At 35.2% G+C, this 21,616-nt stretch overlaps 1 protein-coding gene across 8 annotated transcripts in view; it reads left to right on the forward strand.

The window, feature by feature from the left end:
- CCDC169 (coiled-coil domain containing 169) overlaps window positions 1-20,323 on the forward strand; it is a 62,277-nt gene extending 41,954 nt beyond the window's left edge. For 4 of the 8 annotated variants that reach the window (XM_079137405.1, XM_079137407.1, XM_079137409.1 and 1 more), the window contains 2 exons: window positions 5,710-5,786; window positions 16,591-20,319. In XM_079137405.1, the coding sequence (XP_078993531.1) occupies window positions 5,710-5,786; window positions 16,591-16,690 (177 nt within the window). In that variant the 3' untranslated portion in view covers window positions 16,691-20,319. Of the gene's footprint in view, window positions 1-5,709; window positions 5,787-15,702; window positions 16,504-16,590 lie in introns of those variants that run through there. The other 4 variants (XM_079137404.1, XM_079137406.1, XM_079137403.1 and 1 more) reach the window with 3 other exon arrangements.
- Window positions 20,324-21,616: the final 1,293 nt, after the last annotated feature.

Here is a 21,616-nt window from a genome sequence, read left to right on the forward strand (position 1 = left end):
TAATATCTTCTGTTATCCATTCATCATATAATAGCATATTGTTTAATCTCCAGATGTTCGAATAGTTTCTGTGTTTTACTCTTTCATTTATTTCTAACTTCAATACATTATGATCTGACAGAATACATGGTAGTGTCTCTATCTTCTTGTATTTGCTAACATTAGCTTTGTGGCATAATATATGGTCTATTTTAGAGAAAGATCCATGTGCTGCTGAGAAGAAAGTGTATTCGCTCTTGGTTGGATGGTATATTCTATAAATGTCCGTTAAGTCTAAATTATTGATTGTGTTATTGAGATCTATGGTTTCTTTGTTCAATTTTTGTCTGGAAGATCTGTCCAGTGGTGAGAGAGGCGTATTAAAATCACCTAGTATTATTGTGTTATGGTCTATTTGGTTTCTGAAATTGAGAAGGATTTGTTTGACATACATGGATGAGCCACTGTTTGGGGCATAGATGTTTATGATTGTTATATCTGCTGATTTATGCTTCCCTTAAGCAGTATGAAATGACCTTCTTTATCCCTTCTGACTAACTGTGGCTTGAAGTCCACATTATCTGAAATGATACTCCAGCTTTTTTGCTGAGTCCATGTGCCTGGTATGTTTTCCCCCATCCTTTCACCTTTAGTCTATCGGTATCTTTTTCTATGAGGTGAGTCTCTTGCAGGCAACATATTGTTGGATCCTTCTTTTTAATCCAACCTGCCAGTCTATGTCTTTTGATTGATGAATTCAGGCCATTAACATTCAGGGTTATTATTGAGATATGATTTGGTTTCCTGGTCATTTGGTTCATTTTTTAAATTTTATTTATTTATTTGTTTGACACAACTTGATTCCTCCTATATTTGACAATTCCTTTAGGATAATTCCTCCCTGTGCTGATTTGCTTCTTTGTTTTTCATCTCTTCCTCATGGAATATTTTGCTGAGAATGTTCTGTAATGCTGGCTTTCTTTTTGTAAATTCTTTTAGCTTTTGTTTATCATGGAAGGATTTTATTTCTTCGTCAAATTTGAAGGTAAGTTTTGTTGGGTATAAGATTCTTGGTTGGCATCCATTTTCTTTCAGGGCTTGAAAAATGTTGTTCCAGGCCCTTCTAGCTTTTAGGGTCTGGATTGAAAAATCTGCTGATATCCGTATTGGTTTCCCCCTGAATGTAGTTTGGTTCTTTTCTCTCACAGCTTTTAAAATTCTGTCTTTATTTTGTATGTTAGGTACTTTCATTATAATGTGCCTTAGTGTGGGTCTGTTGTAATTTTGTGTATTTGGAGTCCTATAAGCCTCTTGAACTTGATTTTCCATTTCATTTTTCAGATTTGGGAAATTTTCTGATATTATTTCATTGAATAAATTGTTCATTCCTTTGGCTTGTTTCTCTAGACCTTCCTCAATCCCAATAATTCTTAAATTTGGCCTTTTCATGATATCCCATAGTTCTTGTAGATTCTGTTCATGATTTCTTACCATCTTCTCTGTTTGTTCAACTTTGTTTTCAAGGTTAAATATTTTGTCTTTAATGTCTGAGGTTCTGTCTTCCAGGTGTTCTATCCTATTGGATATGCTTTCTATGGAGTTCTTAATTTGGTTTATTGTTTCCTTCATGTCAAGGATTTCTGTTTGGTTTTTTTTCAATATCTCTAACTCTTTATTGAAATGATCTTTTGCTTCCTGTATTTGCTCTTTTAATTGTCGATTGGTGCGATCATTCAATGCTTGCATTTGCTCTTTCATCTCATCATTCAGTGCATGCATTTGCTCTTTCATCTCATTGTTTGCTTCTCTGATCATTTTAATTATGTGTATTCTAAACTCCTTTTCTGTCATTTCTTCTGCCCTGCTGTCATTGGGTTTTATTGTTGTAACATCTAGATTTGTTTGCAGCATTTTCTTTCCTTGTTTTCTCATATTGTTCAGGTATCAGTGGACCGCTGAGATATTGCAGATTTCCTCTATTGACTTACAATGTCCCTGAAGATGTCTATATATATATCCCCCCTTAGCCTTCAGTAGGCTGAAGTCTTGGAGGAAGTTGATAATGCAGTGCTCCACAAGGAAGCTGCCTCTCTAGGAGTGGTGGCCTTCAGGTGGGGTATAATCCCTGCTAGTGGGCAGAGGTGCCTCCACTTGTTGACCAATGGTCATCCAAAGGGGACCTAGGCTGCGGGCTGAGGCAAGGCCTGTTTGGGCCTGAGTCTCTGGTTTTACCGTCCTTGTGGGGAAACCTCACCCAGCAGGGAAGACTCACCCGGTGGGGAGGTCTCACTGGTCAGTTCCCTCCTAGAGGTTCCCCTCAATTTACAGCTACCGCCTGGGCTGGGCTGCCTTCCTCTGCAAAGTTCCCAGGGGCCCGGCCCTACCTCCTGGGCCTGGGAGCCTCACCCTTCGCAGATGAATCTCCTTAGGCTGCCCCTCCTCAGAGAATCTGCCCGCAGGCCTGGAACTTTCGCTCCGCCCTAAGCCTGTCTCTGTGCGGCTCTTCCACCAAGAAGCCTCCTAGATCCTGGGACCCTGCTCTGCACCTAATCGCCTGGCTATGCGGCCCCTCCTCTGAGCAGCCACCTGGGGCCCCGTACAATCGCTCTGAGTCCCAGAGACCCTCCACACGCCTCTTCCTCCAGACAGCCGCCCAGTATTCCGGTGCGGTCACTAGGAGTCCAAGCAACTCACTGCGTGCCTCCTCCTCCCACCAACCGCCCGTAGCCCTGGGCAATCAATCACTCCGAGTCGAAGTGACCCTCCCCGTTCCTCCTCCTTCTCCAGATAACCCCCCAGGTGTTCAGGAGTGGTCGCTCTGAGTGGCTCTGAATCCACGTGACCCGCTGCACGGGTCCTCTGGGCAACCGCCCGGAGCTCTGGTGCGGCCACTCAAGACCAAGCGACCCACCACGCTTCCCCTCCAGGCAGCCCCCCTGTGTTCAGGCGCTGTCACTTTAAGTCCAAACAACTCACCACTCACCTTCTCCTCTGAGCAGCCACCTGGAGCGCTAATGCAGTCACTGCAAGTCCAAACACCCCGCCGCGCTCCTCCTCCTCCTCCTCCTACTCCTCCAGGCAGGCCCCGGTGTTCAGAAGTGGTCTGAGTCCAAACAGCTCGCCATGTAGCCCCTCCTCTGGCAACCGCCTGTAGCTCTGGTGTAGTCACTCCGAATCCAAGCGGCCACGCTCCTCCTCCTCCTCGTCCTCAGGGCAGGCCCCGGGGTTCAGAAGCAGTCGTTCTGAGTCCAAACAGCTCGCCGCGCAGCTTCTCCTCTGGCAACTGCCTGTAGCTCTGGTGCAGTCACTCCGAACCCAAGCGGCCACGTTCCTACTCCTCCTCCTCAGGGCAGGCCCCGGTGTCCTGAGTCCACATAGCTCTCCTCGCCACTCCTCCCCTGGGCAGCCGCCGGAGCCCCGGTGGTTGCTCCGAGTCCCAGCGCTGTGCCGAGCGGCCTCCTTTACGGCGCTCCCAGTTGTCCGAGTTCACTGCTCCAGCGGGGGGAGGGGTGTCTCGCCGGCAGCTCTACTTCACAAAGTTCCCTGCATTCCAGGACCACCGTCCCATCCAGGACTCCTTCCCAACGGGTGAGAGTCACCCGGCTGCTTTGAGTTGGTCCCAAGTGTCTCAATATCTCCTCTTTTGAATCCTGAGTCCTGGAGCAACATGAAATGCAGCCACCCTCTAGGCCGCCATCTTCAGTATGGCCATTTTGACAATATTAATTCTGCCTGTCCAGGAGCATGGAGGTCTTTCCATCTTTTAAGGTCTTCAATTTCTTTTTTCGGTGTTCTATAGTTTTCATGGTAGTGGTCTTTCACTCTTTTGTGTGATTGATTCCCAAGTTTTTTTTTTTTTTTTTGAGGCTACTGTGAATACAGTAGTTTTCTTAATTTCTCTTTCAGTGGATTTATATAGGAATGTGTTTGATTTATGGGGATTGATTTAATATCCTGCTACTTTGCTGAATTCATTTATTAGTTCTAAAAGTTTTCTGGTGGAATTTTTTTTTGGGTCTTCTAAATATAGAATCATGTCATTGGCAAATAGTGATAGTTTGAGTTCTTCTTTACCTATTTGTATACCTTTAATTTCTTTCTTCTAATTGCTCTGGCTAGAGTTTCCAAGAACAGTGTTAAATAGTGGTGAAAGAGGGCATCCTTTTCTTGCTCCAGTTTTTAAAGGGAATGCTTTCAATTTTTCTCTATTTAGAATTATGTTGGCCTTGGGTTTACCATATATGGCTTTGATGATGTTGAGGTATGTTCCTACTATCCCTAGTTTTTCTAGTGTTTTGAACATTAAGGGATACTGTATTTTGTCAAATGCTTTTTTGCATCTATTGAGATGATCATGGTTCTTGTTTTTAAGTCTATTGATATAGTGAATTACATTTATTGATTTCTGTATGTTGAGTGAACCCTGCATCCCTGGGACAAATCCCACTTGATTATGGTGCACCATGGGGGTCCTCTTTGCCATGTCCTGCATGGAGAAGAAAAGGGTTACCTGCCAGAGGAGGATATGGGGGGTGGTGGGTTTCTATCTATTACCCAAAAAACTTATCTACTCAGTAAATACACAAGAGCCAATACTCTTTTTAAATGAGAAGGGGGCACTATGGGTCTGGCCATACTAGCTCTGGCCTCTAACAACTTGCCCAACTCTTTTATTTATAACATACAGGTAAAGGGGGCCAGGACTGGGAGGAGCTTCTTCTGTGATGGACAGGATAGGGTGGAGTTAGGGAAGTCATTCTTTTGGGGGGAAATTCCAGAAGGAGACCGGGAACCACTCCCACACAGTGCCACATGCTTCCTGGCAGTTCCTAGAAGCCAGGCCTTTGTGTCCCATGGCTCAACCTAGTCTGATTCTGCTAAATAAGAATGGCCTTCCACAGTGCACTGTCTTTTCAATGTTTTTATATGCAGTTTGCCAAAATTTTGTTGAGAATTTTTGCACCTATGTTCATCCAGGGATATTGGTCTGAAGTTTTCTTTCCTTGATGTGTCTTTATCTGGTTTTGGTATCAGGGGTGATATTAGCCTCATAGAATGAGTTTGGAAGGGTTCCCTCCTTTTCTATTTCATGGAATAATTTGAGGAGTATTGGTGTTAATTCTTCTTTGAAGGTCTTATAGAACTTGATTGAGAATCCATCTGGTCCTTGGCTTTTCTTGTTGGTAGACTTTTGATGGTGTCTTCTATTTCATTGCTGGAAATTGATCTGTTTAAATTGTGCATCCATTCCTGCATCCGTTTGGGTAGATCATATGTCTCTAGAAATGTGTTGATGTTGTTAATTTTCTATTTTAGTGGAGTATAAATTTTCAAGATAGTTTTCAGTTATCTCTGTATTTCATTTGTGTCCATTGTGATATTTCCTTTTTCATCACATATTTTAGTAATTTGGGTTTTTTCTATTTTTGTCTTCATTAGTGTGGTTACATGTTTATCAATTTTATTGATTTTTTACTTTTATGTTTGCTTTTAATGTTCTATTCCATGTGACTATTTCTTCACATGTTCTGTGGGGCTGAGATAGGGATATTTTTAGAATCTTTAGAAGCTTATTTATACTTGAAATCATAATTTCCCATTATATTCAGCTTCTCTTATAGTTGATACTAAAGGACCTGGTGGCAGAGGAGTTAGATATTTGACTATTTTTTCTTATCTCTGAAATTCTTCATGAAAGGATAGGATAAAACACGACTTTTTGTATTTCAGGTCTCTAGCTCACATCAAGTTTCTAAAAAGCAACAGATGGATCAGCTTCCTAGAATGAAAGAGAATCTAATGAAAACGTAAGTCTAATTATATACTTTGTTTCTAACTAATTATCTTTGCTTGTGAATGGTAATGACTAAACAGGTGTCCGTGACATTTGGAAGTCAAACTTCTAGGTTTTATAGCAACAATATAAAATAGAAGATGGTAAGAGAACTTTAAGAAGTTTGTGATCTGTGTTCACTATTTATACACTTTTTTTTTAAATTCCAGAAACATTTTTAGTTTTTAAACATGGAGAGAGCTTATTTTTTAAACTAAAACAATGCAGTACCCAAGGAAAGCTTAAAACTATATCACTAGTAACAATATAAACAGAATTAAAGTGTCAGCCCTAAATGTTTTATTGAGGAAATGTGGTCATTTACAGTGGACACTGAAATATAGATGACAGTGCAGTTTGTACTGTTGTCTTCTAGTAAACAACCAATTTAGGATAAAGAACAAAGGTATATCTTTTAGGAGGGTGTCTATACACACAAATTTTTCTGGTTGTATACCACGTACAGAAGAATTAATCTTGTCTTATATATAACCTTATTCCATGTAGGGGAATATATCATATAGAACTTAACAATAAAATGAAATGAAACCAAGATATAATTAGTTGTAAATCAGAATCTTTCAAATACAGGTCATGGCAAGAGTTGCTCAAGATATATGCAATATAGCAAGTTTCTTTGGTGAAGATTAATGAAGTAGCAACATTTTGCCCAATTTTTTGCTAGATGGATCAAAATATGTTTTTTCTTGAATAGTCAAATGATTTATATTTTAATTCATTATCTTTATTCATTTTATCCTTGGACATATAATTCAATTTAAATATTAAATTATAACAAAGATTTCCCTGTAGACTTTTATACCACTGTGTCAAGGGACCCCAAGACCATTCCCATGTTCAGTGATTCACTGAAAGGACTCACAGGATTCAGCAAATAGTTGTGCTTATGCCTAAGATTTATTACAGAGAAAGGATATGAAGCAAAATCAGCAAAGGAAAAGGCTCATGGGATTAAATTGAGAAAACTAGGTGCAAACTTCCAAAGTCCTCTCGAATAGAATCACATAGAACACACTTAATCCTTCCAGCAATGAGTTGACACAGGACCTGAAGTTTTATCTACTTGGGATGCTCATTAGATTTTTAATCCCCAAGGTTGTTTTTTGTTTTTGTCTTATCTTTGTTGTTGTTGTTGTTTTTAGCGCCCAAAGTTTTTATTAGGATCAGATCAAATAGACATATTCTCTACCTAGTCCCTACCAAAATTCCAGACTCTTAGAAGGCAAACAGGTTCTGTATAGATCCTATTGTTTACACAAACAGGGTAGGCTCAGGAGGAAGACATTCTTATAATTTAGAGAATGTTATATCAGTGTAGGGAACTGTTTACCATTAAGTCCACAGATATCGGCCAAAGGCCAGCCTTAAAAGCAGACTTTTCCACTGTCAGAAATCTTAATCCTGCTACATTAACTTGTTTTGTGCACTCTATTTTTTGTTGTTTTTAAATATCTTCCTGTTCAATTCTCTTCTAAAATGATTTCAGCTCTCTTTCAAATTTGATTCAATTGTAAAGGGGAAATACTTTGAAAGTAAAAAATTGAACTTCATTCTAATCATATATTAACACACATACACATATTTGTCACTATACCATCTATGAGGGTATTTGGTATTCCATTGAAACTGTAGTTTCGGTTCTCCCAGGGAGTTGATTCTGAAATGGGAACCAGCATGCAGAAAGTTGATTAATGAGTGTTCATAGGATCAACACCTGTGGATGGGAAAGAATCAGGTTCAGGCAGAGAGAGTATGGCTATAGTGTGGCTACAGTTCTTCTTACCAAGCTTACTCATCCATGACCCATGTGTGAAATGACCCAGATGCTTATTCCTGCAGAATCTGAGCTCCTGTTAATCATGTTCTTTCCCATCCATGGCTAAGGTACTTTTCCTCTTATTGCCAAAATTGGGCAAGTTAGTACCAAAGGACGCCAAGTAAACTGCATAGGCACCAAATCCATTCTTGCTTGCCTACTTCATGTGACAGGGACTGTGTATCATGCTGATATGGGACTTGTCTGTGGGGCCTTATGCCATGGGTCTGAACTGAACTTGAGGTGCTAGTACAAGGAGAGGAATAATGTAGTCCGGAAACTCTTTTCATTCTGCTGGCTCATGTTTTCCAGCACTATTAATGCTTGATCCCAGATCTTTCACTGCTGCCTTTGAGGAAATCTAATGTTGAATACAATGCCAGGCGTAAATTGGTATCTAATAATTTTTGAATGAACTCATGAGTAAATGAACGGTCAAACAAATGGACAAGTGATTCTTCATTTTTGGACACTAAGACAAAAACTCATCTAATAGAAATATTTTTATGTATTTGTAAGCTTCCAAATTAGGTATGTACTACTTTAAAATACTATTTTTCTGAGTTATTGACTCAACACTGGAAGTCAGTGTTGATAATTCAAAGTTGTCTTAAAACAAAGTTTTGATCCTCACAAAAGAAGATATCCAAAATGATCAACAGATGTATGAAAAAGTACTCAACACTATCACTTATTAGCAGATTGCAGATGAAAATTATGAAGTACAACCAAAAATTTTAGTGATTGATGATTCCAAGTGTTACCAAGGATGGGCAGGAATAGGGCTCTCCTACATTGCTTGTAGGATGTAAATTTATATAACTACTTTGGAATACTGTTTAGTATTGAGTTCTATATTTAGCTGATCATATACCTACTCAATGACTCAACAATTCTAGTTATATACCTACCAGAATGGTGCATGTATTTACATCAAAAGACCTGTACAAGAATGTTCATAGCAACTTCATTCACAATAGTAAAAAACTGATAATAATCTAAATGTTCATCAGTAATAGAATGGATAAATTGTGTATGTATGTGTGTATATTAACTACATATATATTAGCAATAAAATTATAGCTTGTACAAATTATGGATTAATTTTCAGTCTTCAAAAATGAAAGAGGTCATAAATGAAAGAATATGTACAATGTGATTCCATTCACATAAAACTTAATGACAGGCAAAACTAAACGGTGGTGTATAAAGACAAGGTAGAAATTACAAATGGGAAATAGAAAGGGAATAATAATTGAAAAGAACATTAGGAGATCTTCCATGGCAATAGTCTATTTATTGACCTAGGGAGTACTTATATAAGTATTCATTGTATTATAGTTTATGGACTCTTAAGTTGGTGTTTTGTATACTTTTCTAATATATTTTACTTAAAACAATGTTTTAAAAATTAAGTGTCTGTGACTTTTAATATTTACTTTGGTTGATATTCTCATATGTGCTAATATTAGTCAACTTTCTGTCACCATAACAAAATGCCTGAGATAATTAGCTTATAAAGAAAAAAGGTTTATTTGGGCTCACAGTTTTGAGGCTATAGTCCATGATCAATCTGTTGTTTGGGACCTGTGGCAAGGCAACACATAATGGTAGTAGTAGCTGCACATGGTAGAATAAAACCACTTGTATCACAGATCCAGGGAGCAAAAGTGAAGAGGAAGGATGCAGGTCTCACAATCCCCTTCAAAGACACATCCCCAATGACCACAGTTTCCCACCAGGCCTCACCTCCTAAAGAGTCCACTACCTCTCAGTAGCACTATCCTGGGGATCGAGCTTTGGACATGGACCTTAAGGTGACATTAAACATCAAAACTATAGTAGTGCTAAATGTTAAAATACTGACTTATTAAGTGTTCCTAATATTCAGAACAAATCAGGGCATTAGAAAATATCAAATTAAATGTGAAATTCTGTTTTAAAAATATGTCAGAGAGGAATAGTACCTAATTGAATATTAGTTATTGTATCCCTACTATGTGAAACCATGGTCACAAATCATTAAGATATATTAACTACTGTAGAAAGATTTATTCAAAAGATTCTTTTTTTTGGGAAAAAGGGTTTTTGTAAGTTTTCCCTTTGGGATTATGTTTGGAATATCCCAAACTATCCTAGACAAACTACCAGGTAACTTTGACTATGACCCCTTCAGGTAAGAAGCATAAAGTTGATCCCAAAGCAGTGGTTCTGCAAAGAAGCAAACTGTAAAGTTTATTCTTTTCTTTAGTGTGTTGCCTCATATTTTTTCCCCCACTTATGAAACTTTCTAGAGTGATTAAAGGCCCTAGGAGGAAGAAAATAACAAAGCACTCCTTAATGCCCTGGAATAAAAGAACCTGTGGGAAATTAATTTTAGGACTCATTAAGAGGCAGATTGTTAAGGGAATGTCCTTTTGAGAAAGAAAACAACTAGAGTAAAGAAAACTAACATATCCAACATTAAGGGAAAAATTCAATAAACTATGATATTATAAAGTTGAAAAGTTAGATTCTAGAATATGTAACTGACAAAGAAAATGTTTGCCTATAATAGTTAATAAGAATTATAATACAAACTGGATATTGTGGCACACACCTGTATTCCAGCAGTTGGGGAGGCTGAGGCAGGAGGATTATGAATTCAAAGCCAGCCTCAGCAAATCAGTGAGGCCCTAAGCAACTCAGTGAGACCCTGTCTCTAAATAAAATATAAAAGAGGGCTGAGAATGTAGCTCAGTAGTTAAGTGCCCCTGGGTTCAATTCCCAGTTAAAAAAAAAAAAAAAGAATTATGATACAAAATTGTATATTGGGATTATGGATTATTTATATTTATACTCCTAGTATTTTATATATGACTATGTATACTTTATAATATAAAAATATAAATTATAAATTATTATGAATTTACTTATAATTTTAAATTATCTTAAAAGAGAAAATTCATCTACCAGATATCTTATGGAAGTCCCCAAGCCAAAATAACACTGAAGATATATATACTGTACAGTATTTTTTAAAAACTAGTGAAAACTAGTGCAATTGAAATTTTGCACTGGTTTTGGAGCATATAGACAAATTGATTTGTGCCTCCAACCCTTATTATTTAATGTAGCTTCTATAAATAAATCACTCTCTGACTTAGTTTAATCATCACCTATAAAATGAGGATGATGAAACCCAAATTGAATGGTTGGTATGAGAATCAGAGGTTATCAAAAAAACCTTAAGTTCAGTAAATACTAACTATAATCATTAGTGCTACAAATATAAATAATTTGAAAAGAAGCAAAGTATCCCTTTGTTAAGAGAAAAATGCATGTGACAATAATTTGAAACTACAGGTGCTAACATAATATTTCAAGGGTACAGTTACTATCATTTATTTAAAACCCACAATACACAGGAGTGTAAAATGTTGACCATGATTGATACCATATTATGATCAGTGTGCTCACATTTATATATAACTGAAACAATTTATAAAACAATGCAGCTCAGTGGTTTTTAGTATATTTAGAGTTGTGCAACCATCAGCATTAACTACTTCTAGAACATCTCCCAAAAAGAAATCCATTCATCCACCCCCCCCAAACCTTTGTTCATAATCTATTTTGTTTCTATAGATTTTTCTATTCTTGGTATGTCATATAAATGGAAGCATGGATCATGTGGCTTGTGTCTGACTTCTGTAACTTAGAATAATGGTTTCAAGATTCATCTACACTGTGGGATATATCAGTATTTTATTCTTTTTTGAGATTAATATTTCAGATATCAACATACCACATTGTTTATCCATCATCAATTGATGGACATTTGGGTTGTTTACACCTTTTCAGTATTATGAATAATGCTGCAATGGATTTTTTTTTAATTTTTATTTTTACAGACTGCATTTTGGTTCATTGTACACAAATGGGGTACAACTTTTCATTTCTATGGTTGTACACAATGTAAGTTCACACAATTCATGTAATCATACCATGTACATAGGATAAAAATGTCCGTCTCAGTCTACTGTCCTTCCTTCCATCACCCTCTCCTGTCACATTTTCCTCTACACCATCCAGAGTTCCTCCAGTCTTCTCCCCCGCTGCCACCCTCCACCATTATGTAGCATCATCCACTTATCAGACAAAACATTCAACCTTTGTTTTTTGAGGATTGGCTTATTTCACTTAGCATGATATTCTCCAACTCTATCCATTTACCTGCAAATGCCACAATTTCTTCTTTAAGGCTGAATAATATTCCATTGTGTATATATACCACAGTTTCTTTATCCATTCATCAATTGAAGGGCATCTAGGTTGGTTCCACAATCTAGCTATTGTGAATTGAGCTGCTATGAACATTGATGTGACTGTCACTGTAGTATGCTGATTTAAAGTCCTTTGGATATAAAACGAGGAGTGGGATAGCTGGGTCAAATGGTGGTCTATTCCAAGTTTTCTGAGGATTCTCCACACTGCTTTCCAGAGTGGCTACATCAATTTGCAACTCTACCAGCAATGTGTGAGTGTGCCTTTTCCCCCCACATCCATGCCAACGCTTATTATTGCTTGTGTTCTTGATAATAGCCATTCTAATTGAGTTAGATGAAGTCTTAGGGTGGTTTTAATTTGCATTTCTCAGGAATTAGACCTGAGACTCTTCACCAAATAGAAGAAAAATTAGGCCCGAATCTTCATCTTGTTGGTTTAGGACCAGACTTCCTTAACAAGACCCCCAGAGCGCCAGAAATAAAAGCAAGAATCAATAAATGGGATGGATTCAAGCTAAACAGCTTTTTCTCAGCGAAGGAAACAACAATGTGAAAAGAGTCTACAGAGTGGGACAAAATCTTTTCCACACACACTTCAGAGCACTAATCTCCAAAATTTATAAAGAACTTAAACTTTACACCAAAAATACAAAGAACCTAATCAATAAATGGGCTAAGGAACTGGGCAGACACTTCACGGAAGAAGATATACAAGTGATCAATGAATATATGAAAAGTGCAATTAAATTTTCTGCACCAGTTTGTGTGTATATGTTTTTAGTTCTCCTGGGTATATGTCTAGGAATGCAATTCCTAAATCAGCTCCATTCTGTTTATCTTTTTAAGGGATGGCTAAATTGTTTTCTAAAGCAACTGTACTGTTTATATTCCCACCAGAAATATGTTGAGGGTTCCAGTTTCTCCACATTTTTGCTAACACTTGTCCATTTATAAAACATTTTTAAAATTTTAACTCTCCTACTATGTGTGAAATAGGATTTTGATTTGTACTTCCTTTTTACATTGGATGCCTTGCTTAATTGACCAGGATAATACCTTCCATACAATATTGAATAGAAGTGATAATAGTATATATCTTTAAATTGTTCCTGATCTTAAAGGGAAAGTTTTAGTCTTTAGGAATGATATTGGTCACATTTTTTTCATAGATGCTCTTTTTCAAGTTTAGTGCTTATAAGGAAATTTATAGCTATAAATGTCTATATTGGAAAAAAAAGAATATCAAAAAGAGCAGACCAAATCCAAAGCAAGCAGAAGCAAGAACATAAATGTAGTATTTGCCTCACAGAATAAATTAAGGAGCATTCTCTTCTATTTGATTTTTATAAAGAGTTAGCAAAAAGCTGACTAAAAGTCACTAAAAAGGTTGATTTTACACACTTGTAAAATCAGTGAAACCATCTGGTCCTGGTCTCAATGGTTGCCCTGGTGATTATAATTCATATCTTAGTTAGCAGTCTACTTGAATTAAAATCAGTTTGATTCCAAAATTGTCCTCCTTTATAGCTCTATTCCCTCCTTTGTTCTGTTGTCATACAAATTACTTCTTTATACATTTTGTTTCCACAGATTTATAATTATTGTTTTACAGTTTTTTTTATTTTATTTGTTCTGTTTAGATATACATGAGGGTAGAGTATATTTTGACATATGATACATGCATGGAGTATAACTTAGGATCCCATTCTTGTTGTATATGATGTGGAATTTCCCTGGTCAAGTATTCATGTATGAATGTAGGAAAGTTATGCTCAATTCATTCTGCTGTCTTTCCTGTTCCTGTGCCCCCTCACTTCCCTCCATTCCCCTTTGTCTAACTCAGTGAACTTCTGTCTGCCTCCCCTTATTGTAGCATCCACATTCAGTCTTTTTCTTGGGGGGATTGACTTATTTCACTTAGCATGATAGTCTCCAGATCTATCCATTTACCAACAAATACCATAATTTCATTCTTCTTTATGGCCGAGTAATATTCCATTATGCATGCATACCACATTTTCTTTATCCATTTATCTGTTGAAGGGCTTGTATAAACATTGACGTGACTGCATCACTAGAGTATGCTGATTTTAAGTCCTTTGGGTATATTCCAAGGAGTGGGCTAACTGGGTCAAATGGTGGTTCCATTCCAAGTTTTCTGAAGAATCTCCACACCGCTTTCCAGAATGGTTGCCCCAGTTTGCAGTCCTACCAGCGATGTATGAGTGTGCCTTTTCCCCACATTGTGGCCAAAATTTTTGTTACTTATTTTCTTGCTAATTGCCATTCTGACTAGAGTGAGATGGAATCTCAGTGTAGTTTTAATTTGAATTTTTCTAATTCCTATAAATGTTGGACATTTTTTCATGTTTTTTGACCCTTCATATATCTTCTTCATGAAGTGTCTGTTCAGTTCCTTTGCCCATTTATTGATTGGGTTATTTGTTTTTTGGTGTTAAGTTTCTTTGTATATGCTGAACATTAATGCTCTGACATATAGATGGCCAAGATTTTCTCTCCTTTGACAGAATTATTTTTAATCAGAAGATTTAAAATAACTACAAACCATAAATATATTTACTATCTTTTATTATATTTCCCTATGTAACTACTTTTAATGATTTTCTTTATTCTTCATGTAAATTTGCATTACTATCTAGTGTCCTTCAAGTTCAACTGGGAGGATTTCCCTTACTATTTCTTATAGGGCAGGTTTGCCAATGATGAATTCCTTTAGTTTTTGTTTATCTGGGAATATCTTAATTTCTTTCTTATTTTAGAAGGATATTTTTGTTGCATTTGAATTCTTAGCAGTCAGCTCTTTGTGTATTTCATCCCACTGCCTTCAAGTAGGCCATTCTGTTTTTTGATAAGGATTCTGTGTTGATTTTATTGAGGATCTTTCATACATACATACATCTTTCATACATACTAAGCTGCTTTCAAGATTTTCTTTGTCTTTTAATAGATATGCCTGAATGTAGATCTCTTTATCTTTATCCTTCTTGGAATTTATTAGATTTGTAGATCAACGCTTTTCATCAAAACTTGGAAAATTTTCAGTTATTGTTTTTCAGATATTCTTTCTGCCATGTTCTCTCTCCCCTCTCATTCAGGGATACCATTATACATATGTTGGTGCACATGATTGTGTTCCATAGATTTCTGAAGCTCTCTTTCACTTCTCTTGTTCTTTACTGTCCATTGCTCAAACTGAACAACCTTAATTGATCTCTCTTCAACTTCACTGGTTCTTCTCCTCTTGTCTGCTGTTGAACTCTTCTACATATGTGTTTTGGCCTGTCTTTAACACTCATCCAGACAAATTAGAACACTACCTTAGCCTTCATTTTCTGTTTGTGCAGAGACTCAAGGTCAACCAGAAGCAACAACTAAGGCCCTTCTCATATCTTTCCCAAGAAGGCACACAGTCCTATTCATGTATATAGATACTTGAATAAGGACCTCAAGATTCCAAGAAATGTGACAGAGTTTATTAATGCTTACTTCCCCACTTTTCCTCTTAAGTTTCCTTGTTAACCTATTTTTTGCCCCCACTGTTATTTACTGACTCAAGCAGTATAAAGTTATAAGCAGTATAAAGTTCCACAAATGCCCCAACTGACAAAGCTTTACACACTGGATCGTCTCCATGTTGGGTCAAATAATAATTGCCTTGTAATTGGGTAATCACTAGACTTTAAATAATGAAAATTCTCTGGGAACAAATGAGGCTTTAATGGATTTATAACCCCATTCTACTTGCCTCTTATGGTGTCTTTCAGACTACAGGTTTTCACTATAATTGTGGGATGTTGGTTTTCAAGACTACTACAGAACTGTTCAGGGAGGTAAGGGGTGAGGGACAGAAGATAGGAATGGGGTAAGTGAAAATGCTACATACCTCGGAGTTCATACTGAATTTTCACTGTGTTTTTTTGTTTGTTTGTTTGTTTTTGTTGCTTATTGTTTGTTAAACTTTGATATAAACCCAAGGATTGCTTTGAAACTTTAATTTCCAGACTTCCAAGAAAGCTGCTTCTCAATATTTTTTTCGTTTGTCATTGCATTTATGGAGGAATTTTCTTCTTTGTGAGAAGGAAAACAATAGGTTCTTACATTGTCATTTTTGCTGACAATTACTCTAATATATATTTTAAAAGCATATTGCAGGAGATAAAAGTGGCCTCTTATTGTCTCAAATAAGAATATAAGAAAGATTGGTTTTATAGAGATACATAAGGGAAAGAGGATCCTATGAAAATTTAAGGACATGAATTCATGGACACTTATTCTTTACTGTTCCTGTTCTACTTCACGGCATCTATTTTCTTAGTGTCAGTTCAGTTATCAAGGTAAGTATTAAAAAGATGCTTCTCATTTCTCCTTAGACAGAACTTTCCATATTAGATCACCTAAAGGGCTGCTTTCCAGTGTTTGGAGTATCTGTCCTGGAGATGGCTGCCTCTTTAGCTGTGGTGAGATGATGTGGTATAACATAACTGCCTAAAATTGTACTTTAAGCAAAAATATGCACATGAAGATTTCCCTGTGAAAGATTATGAACTAGAGGAACTAGGTGCAATGTGCAGTTCTCCATGTGTGGCACATAATGTTTTTTGTTATACAAACTGGTGGCTGAAAAATCATGATCAATGTATATTTTATTTTAGGGGAAGATACAATCCAGTTCATCAGAAGAGTGTGAATGCCAAGAAAGGACCAGTAAAAAAGATTATAAAATCAAACCATCTTCCAAAACTCAATCCATGATTCCAGAAATGGGTGGATTTCTATTTCTTCCTTTTTTTTCCATTTATAATATTCAATTTGTGAAGTTAATGTTGAACACATATTTCAGGGATTGAATAGATAAGAAAGAGCTTCCAAACTCTCTTTAGCTCTTCTTCCAGAAATTCATTCCTTTGTCTACATGAAGCAATTTTCTCTAGTGACCCTGAAATATCTAATAGAAGAATTTGGATTTTTTAAAATATCTTAGAAAATCTGAAGTTTGGCATCATTATACTCACTTTTAATTCTATATTCAAGACCTGTTCCTATAGTAATATTGCTATTATATTTGGTTTCTTCTTCCAGAAATCTATTCCTTTGTCTACATGAAAGCAATTTTCTCTAGTGACCCTGAAATATCTAATAGAAGAACTTGTGATTTTTAAAAATATCTTAGAAAACCTGAAGTTTGTCATCATTATACTCACTTTTAATTCTATATTCAAGACCTGCTCCTATAGTAACATTGCTATTATATTTGGTTTCTAGTTGTCTGTTAGCTAAAAATATGGGTTTATAAAAAGTTTTTTTCTATTTTAGGGTATATCACACTTAGCTTTTAACTCAGTTTAAACAAAATTTCAAATCAATTGCATGTTATATTTTGACCAAAATATTATGGTATTATGAGAACAACCTTCAATCATAAATTAGTTTGTTTATAGTCCCTACTCTGCCATGAATTTAGATGATCTTGGACAAGTCCCTTTATCTCATCTTTAATGTCCTACTCCTATAAAATGACTAAGGCAATATATTTTCTAAGGTTTTTATCATTTCTAGAAAGTAAATATTTAATCATTAGATACTGCCACTAAACATGTAACAATTTAAGTCATTTTTGTAATGTTTATTAATTCATAGTAATGGCCTAGTTCTTTGGACCAAACTTTGCAAGTGTTCACAATATTCAAGTCTAGAAGTGAAGAGAGAATGACAATTAGAGTTTTTCTTTGAGGATCTATAAAATTTATTGAATATTCATATTTAGACTGGATTTTAAAAAATCATTGGAACAAGTTTTGTAACTATAACCTAAGTCTGGAACATACATGTAACTTATTTGCCCTTCATAATAAATGAAATTATTATACTTTAAATTTTCAGAAGTCACCCAGAGGTAAGTGTAGTTTTCAGCTAATGATGCCACCTACAGCTAGCACTAAACATAAATTCTATTCAGTGTCACCAGTGATGAATACCAAAAGGTATTTCTACAACAATATCTATAAATGTTTACTTTCTTTAGGGAAGAATACACAAATTTCATATGGCCAAATAATTTTTATATGACTTTAAAATGTAATGCAGAGAAATAACTTCCTATAAGTCATTCTGCATTGGAACTATTTAGAAATATTGTCCCCTGTTCTTAAGTAAACTACAGATATTAAATACCATGACCCTTATTATTACACAAATGCTAGATTTTTGTGTCTTTTAGCATGTTTTCTGGCATTAGAAAATTGATTTAAAAAACATAGCAATTATAATTATCAATGAAAAATAAACAAATTTGTTTCTTTTACACAGAAGGAAGCCATTTGGCGACCAGATTGAGGAACATTTAAAGTTATCTCAATCACTACGACAGTATATTAAACATCGTGGGGACTCTATCACATTCAAATGTTGGTTTTGCAGAAGCTGTTTAGGGTTACTTTCTGCATGTTAGAAAATGTCTTAAATGAAGTGATGGTATGTTGGTGGGATAGTATAAAGAACTGAAATGGGGCCTTTAAGTCTGTTATAGTATCTGTTTTGCCCCTTCTAAGCTTCTAACTTGAGTAAATTACTTCTCATTGCTCCCATTTCATTATTTATAGAGTTGGGAATGTTTACACTCACGACTGTATTGGGATTGCTGTGAAGAGGAAAAAAAAAATACCATATATTCGTTTACTTCCTCATAACCTTTTTCTGAGAAGGATATGTTAACTTTTACAAAATATAGTTATAAAAACATTCACAAAAGATAAATAAAAGGTGAAGCTTTGCAAGAAATCTTACCTAATCGAAGCTCTACATTTAAGCCTTCTAGCAACCAGTACAAAGGAGTTATACAGTTATCATTTTTTACAGAAGGAATATGCAAGTAGAAAAAGTTTTATGTAATTCTAAGTTCTGAAGGTCATTTGTCATGAAGGTTTTTAAGAAAATGTCATTTTTATAATAAAGAAAGATAATAGTTGGAGGGTCTTGTTTGATATTCAAATATGTATTGATATCAGTATTTCAGTTTTTAATTGGAAAGTTTAGAATTCATTAAAAAATTAGTAAAATAGTATTTCAAAATTTTTTATATTAATATAAGTAAAATATTTAAAGTATTTCAAAATTGAAAATACCTAAATGTATCAAAATAATGAATTATCATTTATTAAAAGGAAGTGTTACTAGAATCAAAAACATAGTAATGAATAGTGATGAGGATGTTGAGAAGTTTGAACCCTCATAAATTGCTGGGGGGAAGTAAAATGGTATAGTCACTTTGGAAAATGTCAGTTCCTTAAAAGGTTAAACATAGAATTACCATATTACCCAACAATTCCACTCCTATGTATATACACACAAGAAAAATAGAATCATTACATGTAAAAATGCATACGCAAATGTTTGTAGCACCATTATTCATAATAGTCCAAATTAAAAATAACTCCAATGTCCATTAGCTGATAAATGGATAAACAGAAATGGTATAAACAATGGATTATTTTTGTCAATAAAAACAAATGAAGAACTGATAAATGATACAATATGGATAAACCCTGAAAACATTATCCTAAGAACACAATCACAGAGACCATATATTTCATAATTACATTTATAAAAACTGTCCAAAAAAGCAAAGCCATTGAGACAGAAGATAGATTAGTATTTGCCTTGGGCTTGGGGGAGGGTCAATGAGGGGGAAATTACTGAATCACAGGGTTTCTTTTGGGAGCCATGTAAATGTTCTAAAATGGATTGTGGCAGCTGTACAACCCTGTGAATATACTAGAAACTGTTGAATTGTACATTTTAAATAGCTTAATAGTAGTATTTGTAATTTATACACCAATAAAGCTATTATAAAAGCAAATGCTAAATATACATTGACATTTTATTTCATAATACTTTACCAGATAAATATTAACTACTTGATATTTCTCAGAAAATAGGATTTTAAAAATAAAATGTATCATCATTAGTGCTTTGATCAAGTCAAGAGTATAGTTTTGAGCAGAATTTTCCAAATAGGAACTTTTTCAGGTACCACACTAGCTGGAACAATAATGAAGAGTTAGTTATATGCTGTTTCCCAATGTCTGATTTCTTTAACTTTGAATAATTCCACCTTTCTTAATAAACTTGTAGAGATATTTATAAAACATCTCTTTATTTTTGGCTGGGACTACATTTTTTAATTTACAAAGAGTTATGCAGTTTTTATTTCAAAGAAACTATTTTTACTTTATCATCTTCATTAGCTCTACCACTTATAGTTAGCAATGCCAAAGAAGAGTTACCTCTATCAGTTTTTGTACTAATATATTCTTATTATGCTGGGCAAGAGATTCTTTATTTAGGACTAAGAACTATTCTTGCAATAGAAGTTTATCAACAGTCTTATTTGGCTTCATTTTTGTGTATGCACAAGTTAGGACCTATATAGACTTATAGGTCATATATGCCTTTTTCATAGATTAAGTAATTAAGTTATAGATTCTCACTTAGTATATAAAAATATTGTTTTTAAAATGCCAGAATGAAATAATCATGACAAAAACATTGCTAATATTTTAGTATTTGAAAAGAACAGTTATAGCAGAATACAAAAACAGGTATTAAAAAATCACTAAATATGATTGAGATGTGAATAAGTACCTTTAAAACAAGGCACTGTATACATGTGAGATATCATCATTGACAATAGAGCACTATTTTTATAACAAGTTAACATTCAATTAATATGACCTATAAATTAGAAATCTTGGATTTATTGGATCCTTTTTAACAAAGCAATTTCATATTTACTATCCCAGTAACAGGAAATTATTTTCTGGAGAACTGCCCAATCATAAGTTTATCATCATTGAGATTGTATAAATAGAGATCATGGATATTATAGAAAAAATTCTTACACTGGTGGAGGTCTGAATTCAATAACTGCCAGTGTCCCCTCCGATGCTAAAAGATTCTGTGATTCCTTGTTCCTTTATCAGGTGGTGAAACTAGAAACAAAAATAACTCCATAAAACGTCGATTGCACCATGGAGGTTGTAAATATGGACTTTATAGATATTGTTTTACCAGTAGCCAAAAACTAATGAAATAAAAGGTGCAACATTAGCAATAGCCATTTGTTAAATGTAAAATAAATTAGGTACCATTTTTCATGTATAAAATAAACAGTGGCTTTTGAAAAGATTATTTTCCATATAACAGTTCTGAAGTAAGAAACAAGTTCTAATATGCTACCAGTGGGAGAATAAATTAATATTATTTTGGAAAACTACTTGATATTACTGAATAGATGTTCATACATCAACTCAATTACATTTCTAATGAGAAATTCTGCATATAGAAAACAAAGGACAATCATTTTATCAGCATTATTTATAGTACAAAAAAATGTAGACTTTTTCACTATGTAATCATAGGGTAATGCTTAAGTGGATGGGGATTCATCCACATGTTGAATATTATGCAGCAATCAGCATTTTCTATCTTACATTAAAAGCCTGCCTTAGTTCCCTGCATTCTAAAGCAGCTCGGTGTCATTTATCTCCAGGACCTTAATGTAATGAACAATCTAATGCATTATTTTTCTCCAGGTAGCTTAGTACCTAGCACTTTGACAGGCACTTAATACATTTTGTTTCATTTAAGTGGATGTTTGTAAAACAGATTTTATAATGTCAC

This window comes from Sciurus vulgaris (genome assembly GCF_902686455.1).
Source record: "Sciurus vulgaris genome assembly, chromosome: 4".
NCBI lineage: Eukaryota > Metazoa > Chordata > Mammalia > Rodentia > Sciuridae > Sciurus > Sciurus vulgaris.